This window comes from Ambystoma mexicanum, chromosome 13 (genome assembly GCF_040938575.1).
Source record: "Ambystoma mexicanum isolate Mex_15411 chromosome 13, UKY_AmexF1_1, whole genome shotgun sequence".
NCBI classification, from domain to species: Eukaryota; Metazoa; Chordata; class Amphibia; order Caudata; family Ambystomatidae; genus Ambystoma; species Ambystoma mexicanum.
In genome coordinates, this window is record NC_090938.1 from 375,468,298 (window position 1) to 375,492,323 (window position 24,026).

The 24,026-nt window shown below is 44.6% G+C and overlaps 1 protein-coding gene across 3 annotated transcripts in view; it reads right to left on the minus strand.

The window, feature by feature from the left end:
- Window positions 1-24,026, minus strand: part of ACIN1 (apoptotic chromatin condensation inducer 1) — a 422,281-nt gene that overhangs the window by 371,971 nt on the left and 26,284 nt on the right. For all 3 annotated transcript variants that reach the window (XR_011282974.1, XM_069633916.1, XM_069633915.1), the window contains exon 2: window positions 8,720-8,867. Coding sequence is in view for 2 of the 3 variants with exons in the window: in XM_069633915.1 (XP_069490016.1) it covers window positions 8,720-8,867 (148 nt within the window). In the remaining variant the exon portion in view is untranslated. The remainder of the gene's footprint in view (window positions 1-8,719; window positions 8,868-24,026) is intronic.

Consider the following 24,026-nt stretch of genomic DNA (forward strand, 5'->3'; position numbering starts at 1 on the left):
CTACACAAAGCTCTGGTCAATCAATGTTGTCTGAAGTGTGTAGCATCAATATTCAAATGACAGCATGGCCCGTTTCTGAACGCAAGAGTGGTTTGGGACGTTGACATCCCAAGGTAAACGCCATATGTTGGTCATGCCTTGGCGAGAAAAAGGGCCATGTGAAGATTTCTTGAACGCACTAGATTATTGGATGGCACTGGAGTGCTGCTTTTCAGGTCTTGTAAATACCACATTTCGATTATGGAGTGAAGAGCACACTGAAGGATGCATTCTGCAGTCTTGAGGATCCTCGTTTTTGCATTAGCTCCATACCAATGTGGTGACAACTAGAGAGGTGCAAATACTAAAAGTCAGTTCTCATTCCATTGATTTTTTGAAACACAATATTGATCTCCCAGATACAACGTCAATGCCGTTTTAGTTCCGATAGATTGAATGACAAGTTTAGTCTTCACAATCTGAGAGCACACGTTTCTTGTTCTCTACACCCTCTATGTAGTGGGACATAATGTCAACGTCCAAGTTCTAGGTGTAGGGGAAAAAAAAAAAAAAAAAAGGACACCAACGGTTTTGCACAAACAGGCTTTGGAAGAGCAAGTTCAGTTTTAAGGAGCGATGGAGGTTAAAACGCCGACAACCCTCCCATAACAGTGACTTGAAGATGCAGAGTTTAAAGGCAACATGGGGCCTTTGTGGACCTCATTAAGCTTGCATGGTGTTGACGTGTTATATGCGGTTACCTCTTCATTCCCCTAGTCTTCGAGGCCCCAGAACCTCCTCATGCAATCACAGCTTCATAATGCACATTTGCCGATAGATACTTCAATTCATGTACAATCTTTAGCCGTTGTACAAATGCCACAGGAGTAACATCCCTCCCAGCAACCCTTTAACAATTGAGATATGTCAGCATACAGAGCTTGGTAACATTTTACATGCCTTTAAAGGGCCACTCCAGTGAGACTGTCAAACCAAGTCAGGCGTGAATATTCAGGTCTTGACATTTACCACAAGCACATAAACCGCTCCACACAGGCTTAGTTTAGCAGTCAAATGGCCAGTGATTTTTTGTTTCAATTTTCTTATTAAATCGGGAGTCAACCCAAAAATAAATGCCCTAACAAAATACCAGTTTTCACCCAATTGAAAATCCATAAAAAACAATGATCTTGCGTAACCAGTTGTAGCATTCCAAATGCAGAGAGCAAAGAGTCATCCCATGGAACAGACAAAATAAAAATGTGAAAGTTTAAAACAAGCTTCATAGGAGTAAATTTAAAATGAGAGTTATTTGCACAAGCCCAATTATGCATTTAAAATGATAAAGGAGTACCCCCAAATAAATTACTTCACTGAAAGCCCCTTGGTAAGGCATAAACTGACATGACATCTCACAGGAGTAAAGCTTGCTAAGGATGCTAAAATGCTTAAGGGCTCCCACAAGCCTGATCTGTTGAAGTGTCCTGTGTGTAAAAATTACAGTAAATGGTCATCAGGTTAAGAAAAAAGAAATTTAAAAGTGATCAACAAAATAAGAAAACATGACAAAGATTTCAGGTACCCTGTCTCACACCTGATCTTCAAAGGTCAAAGGCTGGCATTTCCCCCAATCACCTCAGCGTGTGTGCGCTGTATCTAGGCAAAACAGCTGGTCCAATCAGAAAGAGCCCTCACTGCTAGGTGGAGAGGTGTGCTTTTGGTCGATCTTTTTATTCCTAATACCTTTTTGTGGTATCAATAGCGGTCAAGGCCACAGACGCACAAGATTGTGGTGGTGTGCGCGCTCAGGGGCCAGGGAGGGGAACCAGTTCTTGCTTTTAATTTTCTTTGCACCAATGAAGGAAGGTATTTGTGCAAGCGATCACTCTAGTCCAGTCAAGGTTTGGCATCCAGCATGATCAGCAGACTGAGAGGATGGGTTTCTCAGGATCGTGTATTTTTTCCTTGATAGTTGTGTGGGTGGGGTTTATCAACTTTAAAACTTCCCAAGGAGACGCTGGCTGTATTGGACCACCCAAACACTGATCAAGCATCTGTTCAAGACACCATTTATGACATAGTTCAACATTTTTCTTTGGAGTTCTCCCAAGATAACGGTCATTGTTTGAGAAGTCTTATGGCGAACAAGGCATTAGCTGCAAGCAGAGGTCATGACTTCAATGTCACACAGTCAGCATTTTCTTGATCTATTAGATTGGCTTGCCGTTGGGAAACTTAGAAATGGGCAGCAGGGGTGTCACTTGTTTTCCCACAAATCTTGGAGACGACAATGTGTTTCAGAGCTCAGCTGGCCCCAAAGTTAAAGGTTACCACACATGGACAGTTTTTTCACCTTTGATTTTTCAAAAAATATTTCAAGCTTGGAGAACGTTCAAGCATTCAGTCAGAACTTCCCTTGGCTGACATGAAGGAGATGGTGTCACTCAGGTGGCTGCCTGACAACACGATCCCGTTTGCAGAGGAATTTGGCAGCAAATGTTCAAGAGCACAGATGGAAAGGTCAAGTGGAAATGCAAGTTGGCTAAATAGCTGGCAGGACAGTTCAGCAAAAACGTAAGGCAAAGCTCAACTGAAGAGTGTTCAGATCGCAGACAGGATTGGCGGAAATGACCATATTCTTTTTTTCGAATTAATGAACAAAATGTCTTTAGGTAACATTGATTTGCAAAACTCCTCCATTGAAATGCGCACATAAACACGCCAGCATCCACCTGTGCGTTTCATTGGTGTGTATCAGGATCAAAGTATTGTTTGATTGTAGGACAAGCGGCAGCAGCAGTGTTCTATGGAACTTTTTTTTTGTAACTTAGGCTTCTCTTTATTTTGTTGGTTTTTTTTTGTTTTTTTTTAAAAAAGTATTTTGGATCACAATGTCGATGGCACCAGGTAGGCCAGGCACTTTCTTGGATTTGACAGTTTGTGTGCCCAACATGCCACTCGTTCGCGCTTGCTTTCTCCCAAATTCCTTCAAGTACAAATGTAAGCTCGCCATGACCACTCTCGGACCTGTGCAGTAATATCGGCTCTGATTGGGCAGCTTGGATGAGTCAAGTTGGCTGGCAGTCTGCGTTGCTTTTTACGGACCTCTAACAGGAGGAACAGTACACACACATTGCAGGTGGACATGGGGATTTGAAAATACATTAAGCTGGGGTGGGGAGGAGCGGGGAGGGGACATTAGGAGCATCCCACAGGCACGTACACACGTCACCAAATCACTCACCCAACCTCATCCGGCAAGCTTATTGTTGGCTTTGGCATACATCTCGTGTATGTGCTCTTGCACTGGAAACTAAGGTGGTGTTTTTGGTCTAATAGTCCAGAGATGCCAAACATAAGGATCGCCCATCAGCATGAATCAGGCCACAAGATCTATATAATAGGAAGTAGGCCCTCTCAGGAGAAGAAAATGGATGTAAAAAGAAGAGACAGAGCATATCTACTCAAATCCTTGAAAGATCAGGCCGCAGAACAAATAAAAATCAATGAGTACACAAATGCAGAGAATCATAAAAAGCAAATATTAAATATTGGACTGTGCGTGTAAAGACTTTGCTTCGTTTAGCAAAAATGTGCTTTTTACTACGCACACGAAGGAACAAAAGAGGCAATGTCACGTGGTTGTGAGCTCAGCCATTACTCAAGCATGAAAGGAATGAGGTGGGCAATGCTCACCTGGAAACAAGGGAAACCATTTCAGGGCAAAGTGATCAACGCCCACATCGATTGGCTTCTGGTTCTGTAGCACTCACTAAACTAAATGTGGTGGGGAAAAATATATATTTTATTAAGGGGGCAAGTCAGACTTCAAAATCAATTGCGATAAGTGTTTTTGTGAGAACCACCATATTTTCTCTCCTGCCCACTTACAAATTAGTAGATGGGTCTACCCAACATGAAAAATATTAAAATTGGAGTGACCTTTGTCGCAGCTAAAATGGAGTCGAGTACTTTCAAAAGGGTAAAGTGTGCACATACCTGTATCGGGACTATGGCTTTTACTAGTGTCCCTATACTTAGTCTGGGATGCAAAGGCTTCCAGTAGTTGCAAATAAATACAAAAATACCTGCACTCACTGATATGTCAAGTATTGTAATCGAAAGATTACATCTACTCAAGGCACAAAAGCATTTATACCTTATCATTGGTAGTCTCATACCCCTGTGCCAAGGCTTACACTAAAATATCAATTAATCCCACCAAGGACCTGTGACATTATCACATCAAGAAAACAAGAGTCCCCCCCCTCCCCTAACCTTATCCAAATTCTAGTTCAGAAGTGGTTAAATACCAACCCATCAGTTATCTGGGGAGCCCAAGCAGATCCCTTGGAGGCAGGGAGCCAGTGTAGAGGACTCTGAACCTTGGAAGTTGTACCTTGCTGGCTGGCTAGTGTAGCAGTAGCACAGCCCTTAAATAACTAAACTCACAGACGACCAATCTTTAGATGCTGAAAAGCTTCTGCTCAAGCTTAAATTACTACATGGATCAATGCATTAATATTTAATGACGTTTTAATGTTTAACGTCATAAAATTAAGACATTAGCTTAGGGCATTGGGCTGCTGGCCTCCACCATTGTCCGATAGACCAGCTTTATTTTTGGGGCGACTACATAATTAGCATGAGCCAATTACTGATGCTTTGAGGTAGTGCATCAGTGTTGCTTTCTACATCAGAACAGAGGTCATGGGCAAGCTGGCCACCAATGCTTTGCACCTGTGCAACGAATTTCCTAGGAAACTAGCTTCCATCTGGTCTCTGGTAGAATGGTACATATTCCTCTTGGATTTAGTGCCCAATCGACAAACGGAGCAATCTTGCAAGTGGCCTCCTTTGAAGGCCACCACACCCGTAAAATCTGCTGCATTTGTATCAACAAGAATATTTGTGATCAAAACTCCCTACAGAACCCCTTTCTCTATGACAAAGGGGAACAATTATATAAACCTAAAAACGGACCACACGGATCGTATTAATGTGAATACTTCTACAATACTTTTCCTGCTGGAGTCTAGCATTTTGTAACCAAAAGACTGTCTTGTTAAATATTGCTCCATTTTAAATGTGCCGACAAAAAGGATGTATTTGTAGACTTGGAATAACGACAATGAAAATATAAGGAGAGGGTTGAAACAAAGGAATGGTAGGCAGTCAGGTATGAGAGTAGAAACACCAATTTAGAAAAAAATGATGCAAGCCATCAAAGAACGCAGGTCGCCAAAACGGGACAATATCGGATCGTTAAGATTTTGACCTACGATCATTTTTTGCGGTGCTCTCCTAGCCTGCGCCAGGCCTAGTTGCAAGCTTCGCAACAAACAATATTTTGTTGCAATATGGGTATGTTTTTGCCTTTTTAAAAGTAAACTTCAATGGTTATTTTGCACTTTTTGGCTTAGAGAATGTGTTAAAGCTTCAAAAATGTGCTTGCAGGATGAAGATAAAGCCGCAATCTTTCTCAACAACCTCCAGTTTATCAAACGCCATCACCACACACAAACGAGCGAGTCTCCAGGCAAATCTGTGGTCTACAGCAGGACCAAGCAAGCAGTTCTCCAAGTGGCTTTTCACACAGACTCGATATTGGTGGTTCAATGGTGGCCAGACATGAGATTTATGGCCGAAGACATGCATTAGTTTGGAGGGTGGGGTTTTTTGACCAAGTGTTGACATTATTTTGCCCCTAACCAGCGCCTACTATGACCCCGAATTTTAAATGGTGTCGATAAGCCATGGGCAGACCAGCGAAAGCAAACTAGCCGAGGGGAGCTGGCTAGCAATTTCCTGTGATTGATCTTCCAATCCCAACAAGCTAGGAAATGCACACCCAACATTTCCAGTTGCAACGTGCACCGAATGAGATCCATCCGTAACGTCCTCACATTCTTCACTTTGTAACGTGAAGTAGTGCTGGGCTAACTGATATTCCCCCACAAGCAATAGCTCAGACACAGAACATTATTTTATTCTGTTAGGACCATGGCACTGGCATTTGCAGAGAAACCTGCCCTCGAACCAGAAAACCAAGCAAACTACTACCAACAAACCTCAGACTCGTGATAAGCCAAGTCTTTGAGAAGGTATATGCGAACTAACTACAAAAAAGAACTTCAAATAGCCATTCCATCATTACCAATTAGAGTTCGACTCCAGATGCAGCACTGAAAAAGTTAACACCCTTCAGATTATCAATGAACAGGATTTGCGCCTGCTCGCCCCCCCCTCCCCCCCGGATCTCTGCTGCGCTGGACCACTGCAAGCTACTCACCCTACTGGCACTGTACGGCTTCAATGGCACAATCTCGAAATGGTTACCCCTCTACCCATCTGGCAGAAACCAAGCAGTCCTGAATTGCCCCTCTAATCAGCATACCACCTCAACTTCTGAGCGTTTAATTATCCCACAGGTCATGCGTAACCTCTAGATGGAGCGCTCGGTTCACTCCCAGACAAGCACATGATATTCCAGTACGAAGACAATCCACAATTGTATGAAATGGTCATGAGCCCACAAAGTATTGCTCGCCTTCGCTCATGCCATTCAAATTTGGATAACCAGAATCAATCTGAAGTTTAAACAAGACCCACCCCTTCAAGCAGGAACCCACTAAAAAGGTAGCAGCACGAAATGCATTCCGACAGGTTCAACCACCAAGCCCACTCTGCAAAATCTCCAGGCTTCAAAAGTGGAAGAAAACCAATCCTTCCAAAAACATATCCCAAAAAAGGCTTGGTATCTGACCTCTCTTCTCTGCAAGATCAAGCTCTTCCTCCCACCCATGACTTCAGAACGGTGGTGAATGCACTAGTGATGGCCTATGACCATGGGTAAAGCCCCCATCCTTCCTTGCATGGCTCCCAGCTGCTAACCTAGCCTCCATACTGCAGCTCACTTCACTCAGTACTCTAGAAAACGTGCCCAACTCAACCCCACCATGTGCAAATAATTAACTTGGCTCCCCTCCCGACATGGATATGGTTAAAAACTGCAAATCTTCCCAACAAGGCAACCACTGATAGGACGCCAGCCAACCTGGTGACCAAATCAAAAACATCAGGGGAGAGACAGTCATTTTGCAGTAAGACCAACACCAGACCAGAACAGACTGGCTTGCAAGGAGTAAACTAGGCAACAGTCCTCTGGAACTCCATACAGGCGGCAATCCAGACTGATCAAAGTCTCTTTCAATTTAGGAAAGTACCAAAGACCTGGCTCTGTCAGGAACAGTGGTGTAATCTAAATTCCAGCTATCTTGTGCGCACCCTTGTGTGTAGCATATATATTGTGATTAGTAATGTTGACCTAAGACATTCAATTCTCACTACAAATATTTTGATCTAGGACCTGTATAGTGCTCACTGCTCCCTGGCTAGGGTCATGCTCCAACAATAGAACTGTGCTCTAGGTGGAAATTGAGCTAGTAAATCTGTAGTTGGATGTGGCAACAGCGACCTGCAGTAGGGATGATGCTTAGAAATGACAAACCCTCCAATAGCCAACATCGTCAAAGACTAGTGATCCATCCTAATTTGTTTGCCTAGTTGACAAAACAAGCAGGATTTAATCCTGACACGTGCAACGCCACACAGTTGCCAAATCCTGTGTGGATATCTGGGCAAAGGATTCATGCGTTTTCCCCATGTGGGTTAATGGCTTGAGTGAACAGTCATTAAACTATTGTGAGAGAGAAGGGAGGCAAACGGGGCACTAAAATCTCAGGCGAGAATCGCACAGGGCTGGAGCAAGTTACAAGAGCTGTGTAATGAAAGCGTAAGCAGGTAGACAGCCGCAAAGGTGAGTGAGTGAGTGAGTGAGTGAGTGAGTGTGTTGATCTAAACAAATCCACAGAGCTGTGAGAAGAGGGTAGATTCTTATTTGTCCGTTTTTAGGGAGCAAACTTGGCTGGTATGCCATGTTATCTGTAGGGCTGACCTTAAAGAAGTAAAGTAGCAGACCTAGAGAGCAAAACAAACATCCAAAGTATCAACATAGTAAAGAGTTGTACTGTGCTCCAGTAAAAGCCAAGAGTGCTCAACCCACTTACATTCTGTGGGGAGTTTAGAAACTGGTCTATAGTTCCCTGCATAAGCGCTTATCTGGTGCCGCTCCCAATAGTCAAGTGGGAGCCTTGAGAGTGAAAGAATAATTTTTTTGAAAACATTTATGGTACATCAGGGCTCAATATTTGCACTTGCCACCATTAGCTAGAGAGAACTGACTTGGCGATAAAGAAATGGTGTGCTGTACATGTGTAGAATTGAGGTGGTTAGTAACTTTATGGCTGCCTAGTAGCTTGCAACTTAAATTGTTATCCCTGTGGTATATCACACCTCTGGTGATGCTATGTATTATCCCAACTGTCATTCAATTCTGCGCTACCAGTAGGACCGACAAGAACCATAAAGCATGTGACGAACAGCAAAGGCAGCAATTCAGGGTTCAATGTCTACCCACCATCCTCATTCAATAAGAACCATCAAATCAACAACCAGCCATCAAATCCACAACCAGCCATCAAATCAACAACCAGCCATCAAATCATTCCTCAGCTAACTGCATGTCTCATACTGGATGCTCCGGTGAGGGAAGTAAAAAGAAATTACCTCCGACAGACAAAAGAGGGGGGTAGGGCTGGTTGGGAGAGGGGGTTGGGTGGCAGGATTCTCTGTGCGTGCCTCTGATGCCCCCGACAGGGGCCCCTGCATGCGCTCTTACCTCTTTTCTCTCATCTTCCTCGAAACGGCAACTGTTTTCCATGGCCTCCTCACTTCTGGGGGCTGTGTCAGAAGGTGGGGGTTCAACCACTTCAGGCCCATCCGTCTCTACCCTGCCTTCGGCTGTGTCCTGGGCCATTTCTTTATCACTATGAGAAGATGGAGAAATTGTAGTATAAATATGCAGGCTCTAGATACCCCATTACATAATTGTACTGCTGGCACCATTCCTGCATAATTTCAGATCAAACTAATCCAATGTCAGTTTAGAGGTTTCTTCAAAAGGCTACCCAAATAATAAAATGGGACTAAAATAAAATTCAGAGTAAAATAAATTACTAAAATTAAATTCACTGGTGTTGTAAATTCTATTTGTGTATGAAGCAACGTGTCCTGCGGTTACAATGAATAGGTGTAAAATAGAAATTAAGAAGGCAGAGTTCTCAAGTGCTTGGACCTTTCATAAATTCACATGCACCCAAAGAATAAACCCCAAACGTTATAGAAATCACAGACAAGTAAATGTAAGTGCAGTGATGAGGCAGCCACTGTTCAATGTAGCACACACCCATCCACTTAATACCAAACAGCTAATCACCCTTACAAACACCCTAGTAACACCAGCCTCAGGCTACCCATCTCCTACCCACCCAGCCACCCCCAATCAAGCGTAAACACCCAATCACCCCTGCTACATTACCAGAACTCTCAAAATCATGTACTGGCCAAGCCCGTCTACAGAGACACTCCAACACCTCCCCCAAAAACCCATACCCAATCAAACTCCCACTACCAACATTCCCCAGTCCACATCCCACCCCATTATTTCCATTAGACCTCCCCCTTCCCTAGCTCACCCCCACCACACGCCCCTCCCTCCATAGTACTCTCTCCTGTGCTTTGATCAATCTGCATTCCATCGACGCTCATGCCCCTGACATCCATGACCTTTTACTCGAAATGAAACTTGACCTATTACCCTTAACCGAAACCTGGCTACCCAATGCTGCCGGTCCTCTCCTCTCTCCAGCTACCCCCACTGGATATTCCATCCCACGAGTCGACTGTCTAGATGCCATATGGGGTGGTGCATTTATTTATTTTTTCATTTATAAAGCGCACAAGCAGCCCTTGGAGCATCGTGGCGCTGTTACAGAAGGCTTTGTTACAATAGCCTTCATACACAAATCCACCATCCCCATCAGAGCATCACCTTTGCAGCATCTTCCAGGCTACTAAATCCTTCTGGCCAAACTTGAATCCTCCCCTGCAAACCACCATTAAACTCTCCTCCATTGCCAACCTACCCACTCTGGCAATCCTGAAACTGATCTCCCCACTCCTCAAGCCCAACACCAAATGTATTCCCTTAGAAGACTTCAACCTAGACCACAACAACCCCTCCGACCACAAGGCATCCGCACTTACATCAACCCTTGAGGAGATTAATTTCACGCAGCTAGTCCTCTTTTCAACCCACAAAAAAGGAAGAGCACCGATTCTCCCATGCAACACTCCCCTCCAAGTCTACTCCCTTCCCCCAAGCATGGTCAGACCACTCACTGATCCTGGTTCTCCCTCACCACCCCAAAAATACCACCACCAAAAATACCACTACCACCAGTGAACCCTGTCGCATCACCTCCAGACACACCCGTAAACTCAGTCTAGCTGTTGACCTCCCCTCCATCCTAGCCTCCCGCAAATTATTAAGTAATTTTAGCATCTTATAATTCTGCTCTGCCCTCTGCAAAATTCCACTCTGCTCTCTGCACTTGACGAACATGCACCCTTCAAAACCACCTACCGTAAAAAAAATAAAACATTTTTTAAATCCCATAACTGGTACACTGAGGACCTAGCTCCATCCAGAAAAAGAAACACGCTGTTTAACATCTCTAGAGGGGAAAAAAAGAAAAAAACTACTCCCGCCAACAAAGCAACCTTGCAATGCTCAGCCGACATTTATAAATGAGCCACCACCGACACCAAAACAAACATTTTCAACTCTAGAATCTCCAATGCTAGTTCCGACACCAAAATTCTCAGGAACTCTAATCCCCAGCACCCCCCGGTGACAATTTAAAGGATAAGCTTGGTGCACACTCATCCAGACCTCCTTAGACAACAAAACACGGATGCTAAGGTACAAAGCTATCCATAAAAAAAATCCCTCCTACCACTGTGGGGTGCATTTACAGGCCCTAAGCAGAAATCCCTGTCACCTAAATTAACGCATTCATCCATGGCCACCAAAAACATCTGTGCTTTGCTTTCCTGGCATATACGTGGTAAGCATTTGAACATTTCACCAAGTCTGCCTTTGCTGTTCCTTCATCCGAATAACAAGAAGTTATGCCCTGCATTCAAAAACGGCCCTGCGTTTGTTTTTCTTGCATCTGAATCCCAAAATGTTATGCACTACATCTAAAAACGTCTTTTCTTACTTTTAATTCACATGAGGGGCAAGGATTTCAACATTGCAACCCGACAGCTTTTGTTTTCCCGTTCATGTAAACAGCAGCACTCTAAAACACTACAATGGAAAAAACAGCTTGGCTTTTGTTTTATTCCATGTTAAATCAAAGACTACTGTGCAGGGGCCTACCCCTCTGTGTTAATGGACTAACAGCAGAAGCAAACACTTAAAAAAGGACCAATTAAAGAATTTCATGACCTACAGAATAGCATTTCAAACGTTAGACGAAAAACGGCTTGCACAATTGTGAAAGAAAGAAAAATGACTTTCAAAAGCCACCGTGAAAGGATAGCTTTACTCGCACAGAACAGGTCAGAGAAATATGTTGTGGGTGGGGTGTTCACTAAAGCCATGTACATTATGTTTTCCCCCAACAAGACTTCAATCACCTTGGAAGAGCCTCAGAATACCATTTGGGCTCAGGCACAAAACTCAATTGAATGCCTTGCCTCCCACTGGAAGTCACACCTATACGTGAACTTTTCCACAATGACATGTGATGTGACTGAGGGAGTTATAATTCCCTGTTCTGCCAGACTTCAAGGCAGTACTAGCAGGGAGGACCCAGAAAACGAGTGTGGCTAGAGTTTGACCAGAAAGTGCGAGTTCCTCCTGCACCCAATACCAAGGACAAACTTCAGGGTGTAATAAAAATCTTTGGTCACCGGCTGTGGGGGGATGAAGCACCGCCCTCCCATATATGACGGATCCTCCAAATTGTCACTAAAGGATTGATTCATTTTAGGCATTTTTTGCAACACTCAGAATAAGAAGTACATTTTGTTTTCTGCTCGTTTTCCATGCGATTTCCAGGCGGTTGTTTAGAAACTGAAGCTTTTGTTCCTAGGACTCTGTACTGAAATGACCAGTAAAGACTAGTTTCTGGCCGTTTTAAAAAATGTGACAAGCATGAGATTTGATGGAAAGATGGAAAATGAGATTATGAACATGCCTAATCATTTGCAGAGTTACAACATATTTTATGAAAAGGACAAAAATGCGCCAAAGGGCCATGCTACCTCGCATAGAGTTGGCGATCGGCTTACCTAAATCCCAATGACTAACTGAAACAGCATATTATGACAGTGGCTAGTATAAATATGCAGTTTGGAAACATAACTCAGTTTTGCTAAAAAGTTGACCTGAGAAACAAGAACTGTAATAAATGCCAAAAAGATAGATGGTGTTCCCTCCCCGAACCAATGATGCCAGCGGGCGGGGAGAGGCATGGTAGATTGTCCCATCCCCCAGTAGGGGTAATCATAGAATACCCCCCTAGATTGTAAAGTGAGTGATGTCATTTGGGCTATATAAGAGGGGACTGTACTGGACACAGACAGGCCTACACAAGAACTTGGGGAGACAAGAGAAGGGGGACTGAGAGGGGGCAGCTGAAAGAGTGCAGAGACCAGACCCCTTACCCAGCGGTCCAGAGTGTTCCGAGATCCAGCTGGCTTTCCAGAATCCAAAACCAAGGCTTACTTTGTAAGTAGCAAATAACCCCAGCCCTAAGTTGCATAATCTTTTCCTTTTTGCAACATAACCCTATTGAAAACCCCAAATTGACAGTATAATTCATTCCATAGAAGAATCTGTATTAGGCTGTGTATGTTAGCGTATTCCGTTGACAAATCTTTGTTGTCTGTACAAGTCCTTAGTAACATTTTGAAATAAATCAATTAAATCCCCCATTGAAATTCACATGCAAAATTGTTGCCATTCGAAATCAATCTTGTCGAGTGTTTTTATTGATTATAGTCATTAAAGTATTGCTTCAAAAGGATTAGTCTCCTTGTCACTGAAAACTGTATTTGTTCGAGTATTGTGCGCATTCCCCACAAATTCCTATTTGCATCGGTACTATTGAAAACCCCAAACCATAGCCACATTGAGAGCAATCCCTTTTGCCTAGAATCCCACCTGTCGTGTGCCTCTGACCATGTCTTTGACAACAGATTTTGAAAGCTAAACCCTTTCCTTAACTACCTATCATTTTAAGACCTGTGTAAAACAAATTTCCATTTGCCATTTGTATTTTTTTCCCTTTTGCATTAGCTTTTTCTCCCCAAAAATCGATTTCCTTACCTCATTTCCATGTTGTTCTTTGTACCGATTAATCGTCTAAACTTCCCCATCTCAAGTATAGCAACACAAATTTTCTTGTATTCTGTCCCCTAGCAGCTGTGAGTAGCCGTGCAAGTAAGAAGCAAAATCCAATTCTGCAGTTTTGCTCCAAAAACGGGTTTTCATTTTCTTTTCTTGGGGTGGTGGGCTTTATTCCAAATCCGATTTTCCTCTTGCTATCCTTACTCCTCGCCACTGCCTTCCATTCAAACGCCTTGCCACTGCCTTCCATTCAAATTAAGTTATCCGATGTTTGGGGGTGAGTGTTACTGGGGGGAAGGGGACTGGGGGGGAGGGGGTGTGTGGGGAGTGCTAAACATTGATGCCATCACTTGATTCAAAATTCTTTTTCCTGTTTTTGCCATTAAAGAGCTGTGTAAATCGCGATAGGATATCTGAAACCAATTGTTCTGAAGGAATCATTGCATATGTGTTGACACGTAGTGGCTGTTGTATTTTGAATATTTTTCCATTTTTCATTAAATAATATATAGCTTATTGATACACACCGGCCTGGTTCCTAGTCCATTGCGACATGGGAGGGGGGGGGGAGGGGGGGTTTGTGAAAGTTGGGTGCGAGACGGGGGTAGGAGGCCTACTCAAATAAAGAACTTGTGGTTTATTAAAAATAAAATAGCGCTTTATTGTACGCCATATTCATTGTCGGGAAGGAGTCCCTGGCTGCAGGGTGCCATGTAATAAAACCGTGACACCACACCTACAACCCCCTCGTCCCGGTCAGCTCCTCCACATCTACAACCCATCTACCATCAATTCTCTTCCGTCTCCCCCACTGAAATCCTCACCACCATTCAGCACCTAAAAGCTTCCAAATGTTCTGGCAACACCTGCCTAGCCCACACTGTCAAAATGTGCACAGAACCCCTAGCCCCTACCATAGTCTGCTTTATCAATGCATCCTTCAAGTCCACCTCAATTCCCACTGCCATCAAATAAGTATGGGTCGCACCTCTCCTGAAGAAACCTACTCTAGACCCTACCATCCCTACCAATTACCACCCAATCACCACTGTCCCATACCTCCTCAAAATTCTGTTCCACACTGCCTACTCGCAACTACAATTACAACCGGAAAGCCATAATCTTCTAGGTACCCGCCAATCAGGCTTCAGATCCAGACAGTACGGAATCTGCCCTCCTCGACCTCAAGATCCAGCTGGACCACATTAGGGATAGTGGTGGGCTCACCATCCTCCTACTGCTAGACCTCTCTCCTGCTTTCAACCTAGAAGATCATGAAATCCTCTGTAAACACCTCATCTCCAATTTCCAACTCTCCCCTGAAGCCACCCTCTGGATCCAATCCGCTCTATCTGGCCATTCCCCCAAGGGTCTTTGCGGGCCCAAACTCTGCTGACCCTATACCAGTTTCCTACCGTGACCCACACGGCTCCTGCCTTTCCCCACCCTTTATAACATGTACACCAAACCCCCTTTTAACCACCTAAACAGCCTCAACATCCCATATACCAACTTTGCTGATGATACTCGGGTCCTCCTCAAAATCACCGGCAACCACAACCAAGACTACTAACGTCAAACCACATCTTCAGTATCATACAGGTCAGAATGTCTACCCATCATCACTGCCTGAATGATGGAAAAACAGAGCTCTTTATTGTGGGCTCCACATATCGCCTCAAAATCCTAAATAGACTTATTTTGCGAGGATGCAGAATTAGACATTTAGTCTTTTGGGAGTTGGTAAACAATTGCTCTATGCCTACCAATGTGGTTTGTACAATGACTTTATTCTTTTTCTTTTGGCAAATACGCAGAATGAAGGAGTATTTTTAAATTGGGTATTCAAAGCAGTTTCCTCGTGAAATTAGTTTACTGAAAGTGAGCAATAAAAATCAATAAGCTTCACATGTCAAAGCTGTCGCTTCCTCCGCAGCCTATTCTACCAAACTCCTAAACCTATCCAGGAAATTCCTCTCCTCCAATTACTGTCTCACCCTAGCGAGAACCATCATTAGGTGGCAAACTAGAATACTGCAATGCTATTCTAGCAGGGACCTCTGCCAAAAACATCAATAAACTACAACTGCTTCAAAACAATGCCCTCAGAGCAGTTTGGGGCCTAAAGCGCTCGTACCACATCTCTCACATCAGACGGGAAGCACACTGGCTCCTCAAAGCCTGCATTGAATTTAAACTCCTGGCCATTACCCACCACTGTTTACACAACAATGCACTCCACCCCCCCCCTTTACCACACCCACCGTATCACTAAGAAACACAACTTGCATAACATCCGCTCTAATACCATATCAGCCTTGAACATACCTAGATTTGGCAGAAAGAAAGCCGGGGGCTCATGCTTCACTACCATCGCTCCCACACTCTGGAACACCCTCTCACAACAGATCCAAGATGAACCAGCTTATGCACTCTTCCGTAAGAAAGTAAAAACCTGACTGTTCAAATATCTGTAAATAATCCGGACTGTCCTACGTACTCTGAACTTCCTATGATGTAACACAACGACCATATCCTGTATGTCTCGCATCTATGTTGTAATGTAATTTCCCCCATTTCCATAGATTCTGAGCTTTATACCTTTAGCGCTGCAATACCTCCAGCTCAGGGCACTGTTATGCAAGATTCCCATTTATGTGAAGTTTTCCCTCCAGTTGTGTAAACCCCCTGCCCCTCCACCTCTCCAACTTGTTGCTGCCGTTTAACACCATAGTCTGACTTTGCCAGTGGAGCAGAGCTTTCAGCTGCACTCCCCTGGGCTTTTCGCTCACTTTGTTAAGGGGAAACTGACAAGCCCTTAAAGACAGTCAATACTGGGAGATTTTGTTTCCCCAAGTCCTTTCCTATGTTGCAACTCGTCTGCAACATGTTGCAAGTGCACAATGTACCTTACAGTACAGTGCGCTTCGGTCGTCCTGTCATTTCCCAGGGCGCTAGACACACTCGAAGGATTTTTTATAAGAAGTGCAGATGTGCCCTGGGCAGGGCTCGTGGCAGCTTATCTTTTCATTTATTTTAGCCCTTTCTCGCCATGCAAACCCCATTTGGCACAGAAAGGTGGCCTGGCTCTAAAATGGCCATGCCACAAGGTTCTTTGTCCTGTCCTTTGGTCATCTTGCCCCTTCCCCAGGTCAAGCCGACCCAGATCAGTCCTTATTTGGGCATGCATTCTCCCAAGAACGCCAAGCTTTTGCGGGCTTCTGCATGCTTCCAGGAAGTGGGTTGGACTGTCTGGTCCCAATACACATCCTGGGTGCCAAAGAGTCTGGTGTGCTATGAATGACTGGGACCACCATGGTCCGTGACTGGTCCACGCATGGTGTGCCTCTATGTGAGCAGATCTCCCATTAGGTCCTCTTCGTTTTGGCACGGAGATTCTGGATAAGAGAAGGCTCCAAATGCCCATACCATGTCGATCTCTGGAGTTTTCACTGAACAAAGGATAGGATCCAAGCATCCTGAAACTAAGAAGCTGAGTCGACGAACCGCTGGGGCCCGCGGTCGTCCCGCTGGACCCCTCTCCATCTGATCAAAGTAGAAGGTCTGCGAAGACGCTTCGACATTGGAATAGTGGGACTAATTATTCTCGGCACCTTCATCAATCCTTGCAAGTAATCCTTCTCGGAGGGTGAACCAGCGGGCTGACCAGCTTGCGGAGGACCTTTGCTCCGACACTGCTGCCGTTTTGAGGAGACCCTTGAAATGTGCTACATCGCAAGCTCTGTGTTCACAGGGCGCACTCACACCGAATTTCGTACACTTGGCATTCCCAGGTCTGGAATAAAGAGCACCCGAACCGGCCCAGCTGTGGTGACAAACTTTGCAGGTGCCTTGCTGTTGTGCCTCCCCCCTTTGCCCTGAAGCTTGCTGCAGTTAAAGTGGCCTGATCCATCCACCAGAAGCAGAGAAATCGGCACTGTCCCGTTTGAGAATCATCGCTCTTACTTTGCTGCTGAGAGCCGCAGAGCCGCACAATTGCTGCATTTGAACCTGCAACTGAAGTGGACTCGACTGCCAAAGTTTAGTCCTGAGTGCGCCAGGGGTCTGTGAGTACTTGCAACCCTTACCGGTGGCCCCTAGCACATCCACCCAGTTTTATGCACAAGTGTCCCCTGAGGGCCACTCACCTTTCCTCAGATAGCCTGAGCTATCGAACTATTCCCAACTCCTGGAACCTGTTCTACCCTCTTGGGTTGAGTGGCCCCCAGGGACACCCTCCACAAATAGTGGGAACTTATTCTGCATGACCTCACCCACCTTCCTGAGCTGCTACAGACCCTAGAAGAGACCCCGTTTTCGCCCACCTGCACTACAGCATGTGTCAGCATTACAAGTACATTTGAGCAATAAGTTCCACTCTTTTTAGGGACTGGACTGCCTTTTAGTTAGGAGTGGGATTACTGCAGAAATGCCTAAAGTCACTTTGCACTGCCTGCTTCATTCCCTTTTTAGGTTGTGGACCCATTTTGTGCATTAACCCTTTAGGCTAATTGCTCTTGTATGTATGTATTTTAGTATGATTGTGTTGGTTTAAAAGTATTACTGTTGATAACTACGGAGTGTTGAAACTCAAAGGCCTTGAATAAATGTATTTGTATTTTAATATATATACACACCTGACTAGGAGTGATTTGTAAGTGTCCTTTACTCTGTGCACTCATTGAGGTCTTTGTCACCCTCACCCCTCCTGAGACGTAATCTTGACTGCCGCCAATGCTACCTTGATTGGTCTGGCTTGTTCAAAAGGTTACCCTGTTCCAAGAAACTAGGCTGGCCTTCCGAACCTCTGCCCACCAGGCCAGAGTTCATAAATACATCTTAACAGGTGCTACTAACAAATAAAATAAATATGGGAGTATCATGGGAGGCAGGCAGTGCATATGGTACAGGAGGTTTTTGAAGGAAGTATACAAAAAAACTCACTTCTTACTGCACCATATTCCCCTTTAAGACCATGTCCTTTATTTCTTTGTTAAAACACCAAGTTACAAAATAAGTCCCAGTGTAGAGGCTTTCATGGAAGAGGTGAAGTCGCATATGTGGCTAAAGATGCCCACTGGTCCTTCAATAACTTGTTTATCAATTAGTTGCCTAGATTTTATTTTGTAGCGGTTTCGAAAACAACTGCTAGCACAGTCGCATTAGGATGTCCCAAAGGAGGTCCCATGTGTCATAAGAGTCAAGTACAGGTTTGGGGAAAGGGGAGACAGCACCGACAAGTACAAACAAAAGTCATTAAAATAAACATGCAAATGACCACAGAAAAGAACCAAGTGCAATTAGTGACTGTACGCTGGTAGACCCAAGGAGTCGAGTGCAGAAGTATTCCTTGGTCTTTTGCTTAAGGAGAGGCATTTGAAAAATCAGTGCATTGCACGGACTGCATTTTCTCTACACAAAAAAAAAAATGCAAAGTCACGACGCCTTGTGTTAATCCGATGTACCTCTTGAGCGGACCTCACATTTTACACTCTGCATTGGCAGTTAAGAAATGGTGTGCTGTGTGCATGTGGAGAATTGATAAGGTATGTGTCATTACATGCTTGCACTTTGAATCCATACATTTCAGGGACAGCACATTCTCCCAAGCGAGAAAGAGCGCGTGCAAATCAGCTAGGGTCATTTTTTCGGCTTTCCTATGTGGAGGAATTAAAAACGAACCTGTGGTATTCGTGAGATTGTTCTTAAGCCCTGTGATCACCCCAGAACATAAGGTTTGGCATGCAATTCCTAGAAACTGCGGCACTATTAGACACCAGAGCTTAATATACACCATGCCGAAGAAGCAGTTCAAACAGCAGCAATGCTGAAAAACATTTACCAAAATGTGTGCCTATGGCAGTTTAATTCCGATGCACCACTGGGCGGCACATTGGCAACTGAAGTAAGGCATACTGGAATTTTACTGAACTGCGTAGCACAGCCAAGTGTGTCAGTTAATACACTTTCCCAGTAGCATAAGCACCTTTGAAATTTACTTTCTGGACAGCTGCATTCGATGGAATGAGTGGCAGAGGTCAGGGGGTACATTGGCTCCCAAAAAGGACTGGACCCACGGTAAAACCTGCAGCCCCGAGAAGCTACAGAATTCTATTTCACAATCAGAAAAAGTAGAATGAACTATAAATAATGAAATCAGAAGGAATCATTGAGAAGGTTCATGGACCTTCACCATGGGCATCTTTCCAGTGGTGGTGGCAGGAAAGAAGAAACAGCCTGGAAAAGTAAGAATGCATGGTGACATGAGGCTCCCCAAAAAGGCCAACGCGTGTGACAAAGCTCACAATGGACAACATCACTGCAGACCTAAGAGGTGCCAAGCAATGTTGCACTCAAGACAAGCAATGTTGCACTCAAGACTCTGGATATAGAACAACTTTCTCAACACAAAACCCTGCGACTGCTCAGAATACTTTCCCAAACACATGTGGCTAGGGCCTTCAGGTAGGCTTTCCCCCAACCGGTTCACCAGGCTCCAAGCGGTAGTGCAACGGAGCAGCCCAGGCCTAACTCTGGAGGCGGAGTGATTTATAGGTTCACAACACAATTAACAAATACAAATCAATTAGTAATGCCAACAGTCCGGGCTTTTGAGCAGGCATGGGACAGACACTTAGTTACCAGGCATAGCCGTAGTAGTATTAACTGGCCATTGATGGTAGCAGGTGCAAAGTGGTGCGAGTACCTGGGCATCTAATAGCAGTGCCTGGTAAACGCCCAATAGTTCTAAACAAGCCAAAACTGGTGGCTTTGCGAATGGGCGTTTAACAGGACTACAGTGAAGGACACGCAGAGTGCTTATAAATAGAGTGGCTGAAGGCAACCTGGTTAAGATATTTTTATTACACCAGTAGCCGGTTTACAACTCCAATTAAAGTCTCAGAAGACTGCTTTGAAAAAACACTGGCAGGGACTGGAGTGCAAAGTTTGATGGTAAGGCTTCAGTAAAGAGAGATCAAAGAGTTCCCACGAGGTGGTGTTTTGGGCAGGGAGGGTCAGAACCTGGGTGGAAATGGCCACAGAGAATGGCCGTGGGCAACCAATAGGTGGGCAAATAACCAAACACCACGTACAAGCTGTGTCCCTCTTCATGTGCCATTTCTCCCATCTGTACTCTAATAGGTTTGGCTTATAGGTGTCACAAGCGTCACCAAATTGCCCAAACCAAAAAAACAAATAACGTCCACACAGTATTTTTTAAAATAAAATAAATATTTAGTTAACAAAAGGGTAGCAATAAAACACTGACGAATGCAAAACAGCCAAGTAGCAATAGTTTCAAACTGTTATTAAAAGTTAAACAATATCTTTCCTAGGAGTAAAATATCAAGGCCAGAAAGATTTACTGAAGAAAACAAGGAAGAACAGTTATGTATTTATAGAGAGCACTTAACACCTAAGGGCAACATGGCTCTAAGGGGAGGAAAAACTGACAAGAAAATGCTAGCAAATGGCCACCATCAAAAAATAGAGGACTTTCAAGAGGACGACGGAAGAGTAGATGATTGTCGATGGCACAGCAGGAGCTTGTTCCAGAGTATCGCCGCAGCAACAGAGAAAGCGTGCCCGCTAGTCCTAGCTCGAAGCCTAGGGACCCGAATCAGAAGATGGGTGGCAGAGCAAAGTACTCTAGAGGGTATGTAGCGACAGAATTTCTTCTGTAGATATTCTGCACCGAGGCCATAAAAAGGAACGGTGAACAATGCACAGGGACTTAAGTGACAACTCAGACAGGAATCCAGTGAAGGTTACATAAAGCAAGGGAAATATGGTCCAGAGAGGAAAGACCAGTAACTGCCGCTGTATTCTGTCATATTTGGAGACGGTGGAGAACATAGGCTGGTTGGGAGAAGAAAAGCGTTGCAGTAGTCCAAGGTTCCAAAAATAGAAGCCGCCACAACTGACGTAGAAGTGAGAAGGCATCACGGGGGAGAATCTCTTGCAAAATGTTCAGCTTAAAATAGCCTCCCCGACAAACCTGTCTAGCGGCAGAGATCTTAACACCAAGATCCTTCACTACGGCAGCCAGTGCAGGAAACAGTCCTAAAGAAGGATGCCAAAACTCAGGTGTCCAGAAAGAGGGGAACCGCAGTAGAACCAACCACCAAGATACCTTTTTTTTAAATCCATCTTTCATCATCCAGTCACCAACGACTTTCTGACAGTTTCTAAAATTGACTGATGCTTCAGAATGGACAAGATTGAGAGGCACCACGATCTGCGTATCATACGCATAGATCTAGCAACGGAGGCCAAAGAACTGAACGTAGACGTTCAACAGAATCTGGGATAGGGCAATGCCCTGAGACACCCTGCAAGTAATAGGTCAGACCTGAACGGGGGCAGAGACAGACTGCCAACAGTCAGCTAAAAATGAATGGACCAAGGCCAAGAGGAGCCAGAAATCCCCGTTGCTGCTGCTAATCTAGTTAACAAGATAAGTATGATCAATGGTATCGAAGGCAGCTGATAGATCGAGTAGGACCAGTGCAGGAAAACCTCCTTGAACCACAAGCAGAGCAAGGTCGTCCGTAACCGAAACCAGAACTGTCTGTACCCCAACCAGGTCGCAACCCAGATTGAAAAGGATCCAGAAAAATAAATTCTTCCAAAAAGGAAGAGAGCAAAGGAGTGACAAGAGATTAAAGTATTTTCACCAGAAAAGGAAGAAGGGAGATGGGATGATAGTTAACTAGAAGTGAATTCAAGGAGGACTTTTTCAGAAGAGGGATAACCAAAGAGGGTTTCAGAACAGGAGATACACAACCAATGGCAAGTGAATTATTCACCACCGAAGTAGGCTGCGGAGCAATTCCAGAAATAATAGCTTTCAACACTAAGAGGAATCGGGTCAGAGGGAGAAATACATTTAAGCTTTGTAATGGCCAAGATTATGTCATTGGATTCAAAAGGAGGAAAAAAGACCAAGAGTGGGTCGGAGTGGTAAACATTAATGAGATAGGTGGAGAAAACTACAGGAGAGGTCGTTGAACTAGTTATTGCTTGACAAATCGTTTTGATCTTCTCAATAAAAAAGGTAGAGAGGGAATTACATAGCTCCCGAGATGGTGGCACAGGAGAAAGGACCTAGTGGAAAGTGTTGATTGAAAGCCAGTTCAATCTCACCAATAAAAATGGGCGCCTAAAAAAAATAAATTATAATAAATGCCCCAATAGCCCGGAGTGGCTTGTTGAAAGACGGATCGAGCCACGGAACAATGGCTAGATCGCCTTTCTTTCAGCCTGTCAGCGGCATAAGCAGACCTAGGCTAAGTGCAAAGAGAACCAAGGTTCAGATAGGCGAGCACAAGGTTTAGATGGTTGAAACGGGGCCAGGCGATCAGCTATTATGGTAAATGCCTGGGAGAACAGCAAAGTATTGATAGCGCCAGACATGCATGCAGCTATGATCTCTTCAGAAATCCTGGAGACTTGAATAGAATGCCACCCATGTCTTGAAGGCTGAGACAGAACAGAAACAGACGGAGGGTAAGGCAAAGAGATTACAAATGGTAGAACAGGTAAAGGAAACAACACTTTCGTTAACAAAGAAGGTGTGAAAAAAAAGAAATCTAATCTACCATGCTGCCCAAGTTGTGAGTGGGCCACATGACAAGTGGACTAAGATGAAGATCAGACATAGCAGACATGAGAAGGTCGAACATGATGGTCGGCATTTATAGAGAACGCAGATTAAAGTCGCCCAGCAGGATCACATCTAAAAAACAATGTGAAAGAACTGATGCAAGTTCCAGAAAGGCAGAGCAAAAAGCCTGATCCCTTGCTGTGGGGCAGGCGCGGTAGACTGGCTTCGCAATGAGGAGGGGAACCTGGCAGGGCTGTCCCCTCTCCCAGTTTACTATTTGCTCTAGTGATGAGCCACTAGCGACGATCCTTAGAGACCAACATTTTCAGAGGGGGCTCAGCCTAGGTCCACACAGACTGATCATATCGCTATATGCAGACTATGTGGCCATTTACATCAACAACCCAGAGGACAATCCAAACTCAGTAATGCGATTTAGATAAGTATCGGAAGTATCGGGCCCGATAATAAATCGCAACAAGTCAGTTGTGTTCCCCCTTACAGAATGCACCACAGTGTTCCAAAATGAGTTCGGTCTCAGATGGGAAACGACGGGGGTCCGATATTTGGGAATCTTGGTCTCACGTGGTCGTGAGGACCTATTCAGAGATAATTATGGGAGAGCAGTCGAAAGACTTCAGGAGACAGTGACCAGATGGCGATCGCTTCCACTGACACTAGTTGGGCGTATTTCAATTGCTAAAATTATTATTCTCCCTAGGCTTCTCTCTTTTCCTCAATGTGCCCCTATTACTGCCAGCCAGCTTCTTTACAGTTGCGTGGGCTTATTCTTGAAGTGGTGTGGGCTGGGAGGACAGCGAGAGTGGCCTATGCAACATTGATACAACCGACCTAGAAGGGAGGCCTGGCACTACCCAATCTTGAGTGCTAATACTGGGCGGCACAGGCACAGTGCCTCAGTCACTGGTATGCTACATACTTTGTTCGACCAAACGTGCAGATGGAAATGGCACTGGCGGCCCCTCACCTGTTGAGAACGATGATCATCAACGGGACCCGGGCGGCACCCAATACTCTGAACGTGGTCAAAAATCACATGCGCAATTTGGAGGAAGATGGCAGGGAGGGTTGGCCTTGCTACTCTGTATTCACCGA